Here is a 12518-nt window from a genome sequence, read left to right as displayed (position 1 = left end):
AGCGTCTGTGACTCACCGTTGACAGCAGGGCTCAGACCTCATTTAATCTGTCTTCCTCTGCGATGCCGCAACCCCCAGGGCATCGGGAGGGCCTGCACGCCCACACGCCCAGCCGAGCAGCCCTAACGGCCTCTCTGTCCCCAGCCGCAGGACGGGTACCGTATAGTCCAGCACCTTCAGTACATCGGCTGGCCTGCCTACCGAGACACGCCGCCTTCCAAGCGCTCTCTGCTCAAAGTGGTGCGGCGGCTGGAGAAGTGGCAGGAGCAGTACGACGGGCGGGAGGGGCGCACAGTGGTCCACTGCCTGTGAGTACCGCACCGTGGAGGGGTCTCCGGGGACACGGGGTGGGGTGGGGGGTTCTGGGCGCTCCTGGCTGTACGCATCTCAACATCTCTTAAAGGCCAACAAGGTGTAGTCAGGAAGCACACCCTGTAATGGCCTGGGGATGCCAGTGTGTTGCCCTGAACTAATGCTATAGGATATATTTATCAGTGCACAGCTGGGTGGCCTTTCCACAGACAGGGTGGGCGGACTACACCCCATGCTCCCAAGGGGGAGAGAAGCCCCGCCCTCCAACAGGAGGCGCCATGTGCCCCGCCAGTCCCAAGAAAGCTCAGGATGCAGTGGGTCCCTCCGACCAGATCTGCCTCTGTTATTTCCCGAAGAAGAAAAAGAAGAAAGGGGAATGGGTTAATGAAGTGAGCTTAATGTCAAGCAATGAAAATGAATCACCTCAGTCCATCGACGAGGTGGGTTTCGTTGTGTTACAGTGAGAAAGTGGAGGCACAGACAGGGTGAGCCATCAGGCAGTGGAGAGAGGAGCTTTGATTCCCACCCACTGGCTCCCCAGCTAGTGTGTCGCCCACTAACCCACGCTACCTCTGAGTTACCCAAGACCCCTCCCGGAGGCTAGAGCACGTCTTCCCAGGGCACAGGGGGCTCAGGTCGACCATGTTACACCTCCGTTACGGGGTGAAATGGAACCTTCACCTCTGGTCTTAAGAACAGCCATATCTGGACACTGGGATTCCCAAACAGACCCTGATGTCATTACGCAGGGGGGCGGTCAGGACCCTTGGCGGACTGTGGCTGACAAGCTATGGTCAAGGAAACCATGTATTTTGTGAGCCTCCGTTTCCTCAGCTGTCCAATGGGCATGTTGAGTTAGGTCATCTTAAGACCGCATGGTACTTTGAAATAGTTAGAAAATAAACACAATTTGTCTACCAACATGCAGATCTATGATATCATGGTAGCGAATATGCAGATGTTCCCAATGTAATTGCTCCAGAGAGCCTGTGTCTGAGTCCATCATAGGAATAGAAAGAGATCTCAGAGAAGGATCCCACGGAGACCTCAGACCCAAAACACATCGGAGCCGTAACAGCTGGGTGGGGGGCATTTGATTGACTGCCGTTCACCATTCACCCTGCTTCCTGGGGGTTACAATCTTTTGGGGAGACATGACTGAGAGGGCCTCCCTCTTTGCAACGTTGTGTGAAGGGAAGATTGGACCAGAGTCCTCCCTTCTTCAGAATAAGTACTTGGGGAGCTAGCGGAGGCGTTAACAGCAGCTACTGACCTCAGAACTGAGTCGCCTTTCAAAACCAGCTTACTGTTCTCCTCTTCCAGAAAGGCGGTGCGCACACGTCAGAAAAATCAGAAAGCTTAAGGGGAGTTGAACACACATACACACACACACACACACACACACAGCGCAAGGACCAACACCTATAGCCATCCTCCTTCCCAGAGGATGCAGGCCACAGACTGGAATCCGGGGAGATGTCATGAGGTGTCACACGTCACGTTGGTGGGCGACATCAGCCAAGCTGGGCTGGCCCTGCCCACATCCCAGAAACCGGCAGCTGCTCCCTGCCAGCTGACCTGCTCCCTTCAGCTCCCTCCCACACACTCAGGTGGCCGCCCCTTCAGCACAGAGCCACACCCACCCTGCCAGGGTCTCATTCCACTGGGCCCGAGATGCCTGTGTCCACCCCCCTCTTCTTTTCGAACTCTGCTCTCCTTGCTCCAGAAAAAAAACAAGCCCTCCTACTCTTTGCCATTGTGGTTGGTTTTTAACTGCTCTTCGGCAGCATCCCGTTTTATCCATGTCTTCCACAGCCAAGGTGACCAGCAGTTTGAACCAAAGGAAGCACAGGGGTGTCCTTCTATCAACAGGGACCTTGGCATCCCTGGGAGCCAGAGATACCAAAACAGACACTGAAATGCAGGCGCTGGCCAGTGAATGGAGGGCAACCGTCTGTACTGGAGACATCTGGTCGTCGGATGTCCTGTAGATGAAACATCTGGGAGACTGGCTGAGTGCCTCTGTTCCCGTCCAGATGTTCTTTAGACACAGACCATTACGTGAAATCATTAGTTTCTCTTGGCAGCACGCCCAGGAGCTCCGAATCCGGCAGACTCCAAAGGGGACTTTCTGTAAAGACGGGGCGGGTGTTTCCACGAAGATGGCTGTGGGGCATCAGAAAGAAGGTGTGGCGGGGAGATGACCCTGCCAGGAGCCCTCTGTCCCTACGCTCCACGTCTGCAGGGTCTTGCTTAAACCAGGGTGTACAAATAGGGCCTTGTCACTTCAGGGTACAACATCTCAGGCCCGCCCAAGCCCTCACCCCCATAAAAATATCTAGGCTGGCTCACCCTAGGCTGAGACATGTCTGTGGTATGGCTCTCCTTAGCGGATGGGGAAAAGTCAGGGGAAAATCACATACAGCCTTCCACTGTCTTCACGGGATGTGTAGGCAGACCCAGAGCATCTTCTGGACAAGGATGCAGACACCACATGCATAACGGCACCCTGTCTGGCCTGAGGGCTCAGTGTACCATGGGTGACTACAACATGCTCGCAGGAGCAAGGAAGCATCAAGCTAATTGAACCCTCCAAGGTCATCTAGTCCAGCCCCTCCGTTTTATGAACGGCACCATTGGGGCTGAGACATAGAGACTGGCTTACCCAAGGTCAAAGCAGGTTCCTGGGACTCAAACCATAACATAGGGCTCGGGCTAAGGCTTTCTCCGTTGCCTCACCTTGCCAATGGCCAGGCAGCCAGTCCCCACCACTGCGGGTGTGGTTTAGGGTCATCGGCATGTTGGGGTTTCCGGGACTCCAGCTCACCTCCTCACTCTGTGTTCAGAAACGGGGGAGGCCGCAGCGGGACCTTCTGCGCCATCTGCAGCGTGTGTGAGATGATCCAGCAGCAAAACATCATCGACGTGTTCCACATCGTGAAGACGCTGCGGAACAACAAGTCCAACATGGTGGAGACGCTGGTGAGTGTCCCAGGCACTGTCCTCCAACGGCCCGGGGGACGACCCTTGCTCCCTGGGCCTGAGGAAAAGAGTGTCAAATAGTAAAATCGCTCAGGGACTTGATGCATACTGAGCACCCACGGCCCACGGCCTCTGCATGCACTGCCCTCTGCTGCTTCCCTCCCTCCAGGCCTCGCCGACTTCTCTTGCCTGCAGAGCAGCCCACGCGTCAATCCTGGTGCACCCCGTTTGGTTTTACTTTCTGCACTTCCTTTAGTGAAGTATCGATAATTCAGGCTGAGGGGAAGGGCTTCTGGATTAGGAGAGTGTGATTATGTTTTCACTTGAGTCCAACCCTGTTCTGATGAACATATGCTGATTTTTATAGTGTGCAGCACTGGGGTTAGGACCCCGGAGAAGGGGTGGAGAGGGGCTGGGCAGGCAGAGCCCCCGCTGGTAAGACCCAGTGCAATGATGGGGACATAGGGACCACAGTACGCGTCTTTGAACCTACCCTAAGGGTAGTCCTCCTCAGAGCCTGCTCTGCAGACCAGCACCATGGGAGCTGAGTAGAGATGCAGCTCCTTGAGCCCCGCCCCAGATCTACTGAGCCGGAATCCACATGGATAATTCGGAGTTGACTCTCAGCACGGATGTAGATGAAGTTCTCCCCAAAATCTGTGCCTCTAATCGCATTTTCCCTCTCCTCTCCCCCCTCCCTGTCTGCCTGTCCTCCCCTCAGGAACAGTATAAATTTGTATACGAGGTGGCACTGGAATATTTAAGCTCCTTTTAGCCTGACGGGACGGGGAACCTGCCGGAGTCCCGAGGCCACTGCCCTCACGCCCCCTTTCCTGTGATGGCAGCCACTGCGCTCAGGGGCTGAGAGGCGGCGCCCTGCCCAGCGCAAGGAGAAGACTGGAGGTCCCGTGTTCCGCGGTGGGCTCTGCACCTTCCCAGGGGCCTCCCGCAGCTGCGGCAGGTGCAGCTCTGAAAGGCCCAGGCTTCCCTGGCACACCCTACCAGCCACAGACACGGACCCGCACACCAGTGTCCCCATAACAAGGCCCCAGACTTCCCAGCTCCCCGACCTCTTGCTTCTGCTCTTTCTGAGTGTGTGACCCTCACAGCCAGCCGACGGCGCAGGTGCCGGGAGAGGCAGGCTCGCAGCACCTCCCCGGCCCTGCGTCTCCTGGGCAGTGGGGCAGGTGTACCTCCTGCTCCACACTGTCATGGCGATGATTGGGCCCTTGTGGTCCCTGCCCTACTGCCATCTGCAGTCTCCTTCAGTGCCCTCTGGCCCCAGACACCTGGACCCCGTGACCTGGGGGTGTCCCGAGAGCACAGCGGAGGCCCCCATCCTGTCACCTAACCTGCATGGAGCTTGGCCACTAGCGTTCTGTACCCCTCCCCCAGCCTGGGCCTTGACCTTCTCCCCTCACTGGCCAGCCTGCTGGGTCCACAGCACTCTGGATAAAGGTTTTCTCTGCTTGTTTGTGGTCAGTGGGAGGGGGTGGACCCGCAGGAAGCCTGGCTCTTCCTGGTCTTTGTGCCAAGGGGCCACCGCTCTGGGGCAGGGCTCTTACAGACCCTTGGGTGGCAGCTCCTTTGGGAGGGACGACAGGATAAGATTTGATTATTTTCCAAAGTATATATTAAAAGAAACTTTCTTTGGGGGGATGTAAAATCTAAGTCTCTTATGTTAAAAAAAAAGGCGGGGAAGGAGGTTTGGTTGTGCAGCTGTAAGACAAGTCTCTCAGACCTGTGATCGGTCAGTGTCCTCGGAAGGTCCCACGCGGGGACAGCACAGCCACTGAGCGGGGCACAGCCGGGCCGGGCTGACGGCAGCTCCCAGGTTTCTGGGGCAGATCAGGTACCAGCTTTCAGCATCACCTTGGGTGTCCAAACTCGAGCTGCTTCCTGGGAAACGCAGCTGGTGTCTTGAAAGCGGCCAGGTGCACCGAGGTCTGCTTTGGTTCAAAACAGGCCCAGGGGCTCTCGGCTGGAAAGCCAGGGTCCTGCCCGAAGCGTGGGTGGCAGGGAACCAACACCCGCTGTATGCCAGGCGCGACACCCTCCCCGTGGCTTCTTACTCACCCTTAGAGCCCACATGGGAGAGCCCGGAACCTTCCATCAGCTCCACGCAACACCTGAGGAAACGGAGGCATCTTCCTCAGGGATGAGGTTCTGGGTCCCAAAAAGGTAGATAATGGTGATAAGGCTTAATTTCTCCTTGTTTCCTTCATCCTTTCTCAGCCAAGCAGTTATTTCATGGAGGGAAAATAAGGCCAGACACTTCTGAGCAGAGAACTCTGCAGACAGAAACGCAATTCATCCTTTCTGACGCCAGGTCTGCTGGGAGGCACAGGGTTTCGGGCGGATTTTAGTCCCTCACTCCCAGCTCCCCGGGAGAACTGGTTTCATCTAACAACTTCTTAGCCAGTGGAAACCATCCCCTGTCCTTGCAGACAATGAGGTCTGTCGAGTGGCCTCTTGCAGGCACCTTGGTTCCATATGGACTGCCCCAGGGTGGCCTGGGACGGGGCAGCTCCAACTTGAAGCTGGTCCCCCACCAGACAGGGCCCAAGGGGCACAGAACCCAATCGGTGCAGTGTCCTCCCTTACCTTGCGCTGGGGAGAGGGAACCCCAGTGCCGCGTAAGAGTGTCACGGGAGCCGAGGAGCAAGGGAGACTCCCCTAGGGCTTCCTAGAGCATATGACATCTCCCCCCAAAAAAGGAAGGAAAGGAAATTCAGGCCAAGGGAGCAGCATGGGCAGTGGCCAGGAGGCACGAAAAACCCCGGGGGCGGGGGCAGGGGCAGCACGCAGGGAGGTCGGCGCTCCTGGAAGACAGGAGAGGCGCCGAGGTCAGGGAGACAGACACCTTGCCGACAGTGCCAGCTCTGCCCTGTGGGCCCCAGGGAGCTCGGGGGGATGCGCTTAGCTCGGTGTTGGAGGAGGTCCCTCTGGGGCTGGGGCGCCGCCTCTCTCCCCCTCATCAGACACTGTGAAAACATTCCCTTCAGCGTGTACTCTTCAATATCACAGCTATTTGTCTGTCTGCTCATTACTTTGTTGCTGGAACAAAATACGCAGTGCATCAGGAGATTCTGCTTCTGCGAGAGACTCGGGGTCTCTGCGCTGCCACGGAGCGGGGTGACCCAGCCGGAGCCCACGGGAGGGGACATGAAAGGGGACCACAGAAACCGCTCCCCTCGGCATGGGCTGGGGAGCTGTCTGGAAGTCCAGGGACACCAGACTTGATCAAGGGAGGGCTGTCGCTTTGGAGGTTCAAAAGGAAGCATCTCAAAGCAAAAGGAGGCAAAAGAGCCCCACGACCGACCAAGTCCTCTGCTTTCGTGCGCCCTTTCCCTGGTGAGGCAGAGCCGGTCCCCAGGCTCCGTGCCCACTGGTCCCTCTGGCGCCCCCGGCTCCCATCCACCGCTCCGATGGCGTTCCCCCAGCCTTCAAAGAGCCTAGGGCAGAGCAGGTCACCCCGTTATCCGCCCTGTTCTCAGATCTGGGTTCCTCCGCACCGAGTGAGGGGGTGAGGCTACCTAACACACACCCTGGGATTTCCTCTGCTGGGGAAGGGGCACAATGGCTGGCAGGGAAAAAATGACAGTGGCTTTTATCCTTTCAAATTGTAGGAATTTAAAGTGTGACTTTAGGGAGAAGGGAAATTATAGAAATTCAGGCCATGGCAGGGTAACCCAAGGGCCAGCGACAGTTCTTGCAGCTTGTCCCTTCATTTCCTCCCAACACAACCACCTTCCGAGACGCCAGGGCGGTGAACAGGTCTCAGGCCAGTTTACAAGGAAGAAACTGAGGCTCATAGGGTGGGGGGCGGGGAGATGCCCTCCCTGAGATCCCACATGGCAAGTACATGGCAGGGCCTGGATGAGAGGGGGCACTGGTGCCCAAGAATCTGGACTGGATCAGTCACCACCTCCCCCAAGATATCTTCCCACCCTCCCCCTACTCCCCCACCCACACTTCCAGGGCGGGCTCACCTTTATGGATGCAGAGGAAAATAGTTCAAATGCTCTCTGAGTCTCCCAGCTGGCACTAGCCCTGTGTCCCTGGAGGGGCAAAGAGGGTGCCCTCACCTAGCACAAAGCCTCGTGGTTCTCAGGTTCAAGTTCAGGACCCTGCTTGGAGAAGAGGCGAGGTATTAAAGAGATGCCAGGGCCCTCCCCGCCGGTGTGTGTTTATGACGTCGATAGCTTCAGGAGGTGTCTTCTCACTCTTCCATGAAGACCCCGGGTCGCCCAGGGGCCTCTAGAGGCCCCAGCATGCCTCCTTTTGGGGGAACAGCAGGAATCGGCTGGCTTGTAGGCTGGCCCTCTCTCTGGGTGAGACCCGAGCGATAGCCTGCCGGATGTCGGCCGTCACATGGAAGCAGCAGGCCCTGTGCTGGGGACTCCCACAGGTGAGCTCACTGAATCCTTTCCACACTCCTAAGAAGCGTTTGTGACTGTCACCAGAGGAGAGAAGTCATTTGCCCACAGTCCCACAGCTAGTAAAGGGAGAGCCAGGGTATAAATTGGCTCTTATTTTCCTGTCATTCTGTCAGATTTTCCCATAACCGCAGAGACTAGGATGAAACAAGTAGCCTGATGGGTCTTGTAAAGCCCAAAGCGGACCAGGGTAAATGCAAACTTTCTCACAGCTCCGTGTTTTTACTTTGACAATTTACACAATATTTGCATTCCACTCTAATTTAGCCCGATTTAATATGACTGTAAATATTTTTTAACCACATACCCTGTCCCTCATGTGGCTTGGACCCCCTCAACTCGCTATACTGAGCCCTGCGGGGTTATATCCTAGTTTGAGGGTCACAACCCCTGGCCAATCTGCTTCCTCTGGAGACCAGTTCCAGACCCACAGTCAAGTCCAGCTCACCTTCCCCTCAGCAGATCCTCTGGTGTGGGGGTACCCTGACCTCGCTGTTCATGGGTTGCTCTCAGTTCGAGTCTCCTCCAGTTGGATGCTGGGAAGAGCCCACCGACACACACCAGAATGATGTGCTCTCTGGTGTGGCGAAAGATGAGCCCGTAAATCCCCAGAAGGGGAAGGAGAAGATGGACACAGCCCTACTCAGCAGGTTCCTGAATGCTGGGACTTCTAGAAGGTAGTGCCCTTTGTCCAGGTGGAGTCCAGCATGGTTGCTGTTGTGGGCAGCTCTGAGGACACACTGCACATGAGCGTCTGGGGTCAGGAAGGTGCCTCGCTTTGCTTCAACCACACAGGTTTCCTGGGTTCCCATGATGCCCTGGGCCTTCCCTGGAGGGGCCGCTACCAGAAAGCACAGGTTACTATGGAACAGTTCATCTACTTCTTGGCTATAGAATGTTAGGCCAACCACTTAATGGGAAAAAGATATGAAAAGAAGAGCCTTGGCCAAGTACAAGAGATTTGGAAAGCTTCAGAAAGAAAAATAGGAAGGCAAGGCCAAGAAGTGGGGACCCAAAAGGAATACTCAGAATCGAGGGTGCATGGGGACAACTGGACAAAGTGGTCACTTCTCTGACACAACAGGACAGGGGGGTGGGGGAGGACTGGTCAGAACCACCTGGAGTAAGGATGTTGCCTCACGATAAGTCTCAGTGTCTTAGAGCAAAGATGATCATTTTCCTTCTGACCAGTCATGTTTATGCATCATCCATTCCCTGTTGCTCAGCTAGCTCTTGCTGTGTGTCCTCACCAGGACCCACCTCTCCCCAGCTCTGGCTGAGTGCCTGCTGTGTGCAAAGAGGTGTCAGCCTAGCAAGGCTGCTGCAGACAGCGGGAGTGAGGCCTGGGGGCAGCGGCCCAGCACTTCTCATGTCATCTCCAGCAGGAACTGCCCAGCCCAGATCCACAGACACTGAAGGAGAGTGAGAAGTCTGCACCTCGCTACCTTAGAACAGGAGGAGGAAAGCCACACCCCCTTAGCCTGCATCTGGCCACTCCGGCTGGACAGACAGGCCATCAGCAACACCCAGATGAGTCAGAAGTAATGTCATGGAACACACAGAAGATTCCCAGGGTAAAATGAGCAGGGTGTTAATCCTCAGCCGTGAGGCCAACAGATTGTATTGGCCCAGCATCCTTAGGGGCAAATGGGCAACCCAAGTAGCAGGGCAGTTCAGAAGGTGAAACATAGTAATTTCACCCCAGACTTGCCTTCCTCATCATCTGGCTTCCCTGAGCTCCTCCACCCACGATGCCAGCTCCAAACCACAGCCAGGTAAAACAGGGAAATAGGGAGAGCAAACCCAATGAGAGGGGACCAGCCGAGATTCAGCCTTTTCCTGATTCCCATTCTAGGGTTCCACATCAGAGGGGTTTTTGTGTTCACTTATCTAGAAGTGACAGAAGGCAGGGCCTTGCCTTCCCCTACCAGACACCTGCCTTGAGGTCAAGCATTGTTTGAGCAGCAGGGAGAGAAGTCAGTGGCAGAGAATGGAAGGGGCTCCACTTGCCTCTGGCACAAATTTCGGGCTCATGGACACAACCCTTAGAAGCACAGCAGGGGTACCTCAGCCTCATTTGTGCGCACGAGCAGACTCTCTTCTGGTTTATCAGTAACCAGCGGTAGACTTTGGCAGGGCATTGGCTGGCTGTATGACCCTCTTGTAGAGACCAAGACCATCTGTATTCCTCCTGCCTACCCCCAGAAGAGGCAGGAAGAGGTCATCAGAGGGACCACATTCACCCCCTAGAAGCCATTCCATGAATGTTAGATCCCCAAGAGGAGCAGTCAGTGCCCCAGGTCTGGCATCTTAGTTATCTAAGAGGTTGGGGGTAGCTCATTGGGCCTGATTCAGGAGGTGTGGGAGGACTTGGGATGGCAGAGGATGGGTAGGGAAGAGCTATAGGGGCTGGATTACCAGGGAACATCCTGCTGGATCTGAGAGCGGCCGTGTGGGGTGGAACTGAATCCTGATCCTTGGTTGGATTATGCGGAGAATTAGGGTCTGGGGGCCTTAGAGTGTTGGAAAGGAAGGCATTGGTACGAAGGGTGCAGCTCATGGTAATTACTGTAATTCATGGCTCCTTGGTGAGTGGCACTCTTAGATCTGGGGGAGGAGGGGCGTGTGAAGTAACCCACCAAAACTGCAACACTGAGTCCCTGCACATGTTCCTCAGTGCCTTTGGGCTTGTGAGCACAAATCAGGGGACCCCTCCAGTGATGGTTCGATAAACTCTCAGTGCCTACCATGCCCCACCCTCCCGTGGAGGATTAACGATATAAGCTGTTCCTTGGGTCAAAGCCCCCAGGGCAGTCCGGAGGCTCAGAGGGCAAGGTGGTGTCCTCCCAGGTCAAATCAGCCTTCGGAAGGGTCAGACACAACCCCAGTGCCCACATCCTCCATGGGCCTGTAGGGTGTCAGAAAACTCAAGCACAGTTTGCCAGTCCCAGGCCACTCCCATGAGTGGAACTAGGATCAGTGGGTGAAGCTGAATACAAGGACAAACTTGCTGTCTGCCAGAGGGGATGAGCTGCCCATCTCAGCAGCGGTCCAGCAGAAGCCTGACTCTCTTTAAAGGGAAACAGGAGCATTGCTGAAATGGCCTTTAAGTTGCTTCCCCCATGAGTGTGTGAGATCTTCTGCAACTGGGATCATGTTTGAACTCTTTCATTCCTGCAGAGCACAAAGCCAAGCAGGTTGTGCTTGGTTTATGCAGGCGCAAGCTCCTTGCTCCCCTGTCTGACTCTCCCCACCACGCAGGCCCAGATGCTGCCCTGGCTACATATCCAGGGCTCATCTGGGCCAGGTATCAGCAAATAGCCCCAAAAGAATAAAACCAATTTGCATAAAACCATTGCCCACCAAGATCTCTGATTAGACCAACCATAATTCAGCCCCACTGGCCAACAAGGCCATCGGTGATAGCAGAACCAATAAAGGTCCAAGCGGGACCCAGAGCAGGACTTTGCTTCTCATATCCATTATCTCCACAGGTTAGTTCTATCCCCATTCCCCACTCGAGGCCTGTTGGAGCAGATTGCAAAACAAAAGCACAGTAACTCTGTTGACACACAATTATAGTCATCCCCATTATTATCCAGTTCATTGCCAGGTGGATCAGGCTAACCCATATTGGCAATCAGACTCAAAAGCACTTTCCCACCTTCTCTTTCCACCCTACATCTTACTACCCAATGAAAGGCAAAGGGTCGGGCTTCATCTCTCATTGCCTTGACTACTGGACACCATCATGGCTCTCTAGAGCCATCATGGGGTCCCACTGAGCTCCACGGAGACTGACACTTTCACATCCACTGGGCATATGCCACCGCCTGAGACCCAAGTCTCCACGGCCTCCTCCATGAACCCCAATGGCCTGCATTGTACAGTTTGGGTGTTGGATAGATAAAGCACGTATGAGAAGAGAAAACAAAATAAATCAACTTTTCTAAAAAGCCAGCACTGTGCTGTCAATGTTCTTTTTTTTTTTTCCTTTTCCTTTCCAATTCTAGCTTAAAAAAAAAGCAGAAGGTAAATAATGTTGGGTCAATGAATATCAGATATATTTTTTGACTGTACATTACAGTGAAGTGTAATGTTTTTACACCCGCAAGTCCATCTTATTTATTCTTGTAAATGTCCCCTGACAATGTTTGTAATATGGCTGTGTTGGAAATCTATACAATAAAGCTGTGACCCTGAGATCTCTGTTTTCCTAAGATACCCGCCCTGCTGTCTTCCTGAGCGTGGCTGGGTGTGAGGTGGCGACACGTTGAAGAAGAGGAGGGAAACCTATTATCAACTAACCAAGTGTTTTTGTATTTATGTTCATTTAATCCTCACATCCACAACACAGGAAATATTACTCCCTCTTTGCAGATGAAAAGTTGAGGTTCATGAATATTACGGGACTTTCTGTGATTACACACTGCACTAGTAAAAGGATTGGGTCTAAATCAGTTTTTCTCAAGTGTGGCCCCGGGAGCGCTGGTCTCAGAATACTGGGGAAGTTGGTTAAACACACGTATTTTTAAGCCCCAACAGGATCACAGTTTCAGGATCTACATATCAACAAATCATATTGGTTTGTTATTGCTTCGTAGTAGCACACCACCCAAAACTCAGTGACTTGAAACCGTAGTGCTTTGAGTCCTGCTGGGGCTTGGCTGATCTGGGCTGAGCTCGGCTAATCTCGGCGGGCTGCTTATGTACCAGCTGCAGACTCTGTCTCCTCCAGGCTGAGCTTGCCTGGGATCCCTTGGCTGGTGCAGCTCTGCTCCATGT

At 54.5% G+C, this 12518-nt stretch overlaps 1 protein-coding gene across 11 annotated transcripts in view; it reads left to right on the top strand.

The window, feature by feature from the left end:
* Window positions 1-11953, top strand: part of PTPRT (protein tyrosine phosphatase receptor type T) — a 944823-nt gene extending 932870 nt beyond the window's left edge. For all 11 annotated transcript variants that reach the window (XM_036009848.1, XM_036009845.1, XM_036009847.1 and 8 more), the window contains 3 exons: window positions 145-308; window positions 3159-3294; window positions 4016-11953. In XM_036009848.1, coding sequence (XP_035865741.1) covers window positions 145-308; window positions 3159-3294; window positions 4016-4069 — 354 coding nt within the window. In that variant the 3' untranslated portion in view covers window positions 4070-11953. The remainder of the gene's footprint in view (window positions 1-144; window positions 309-3158; window positions 3295-4015) is intronic.
* The last annotated feature ends 565 nt before the right edge of the window (window positions 11954-12518 follow it).

The sequence above is a fragment of the Phyllostomus discolor genome, chromosome 9 (assembly GCF_004126475.2).
Source record: "Phyllostomus discolor isolate MPI-MPIP mPhyDis1 chromosome 9, mPhyDis1.pri.v3, whole genome shotgun sequence".
NCBI lineage: Eukaryota > Metazoa > Chordata > Mammalia > Chiroptera > Phyllostomidae > Phyllostomus > Phyllostomus discolor.
This window is presented reverse-complemented; position numbering and strand designations above follow the sequence as displayed.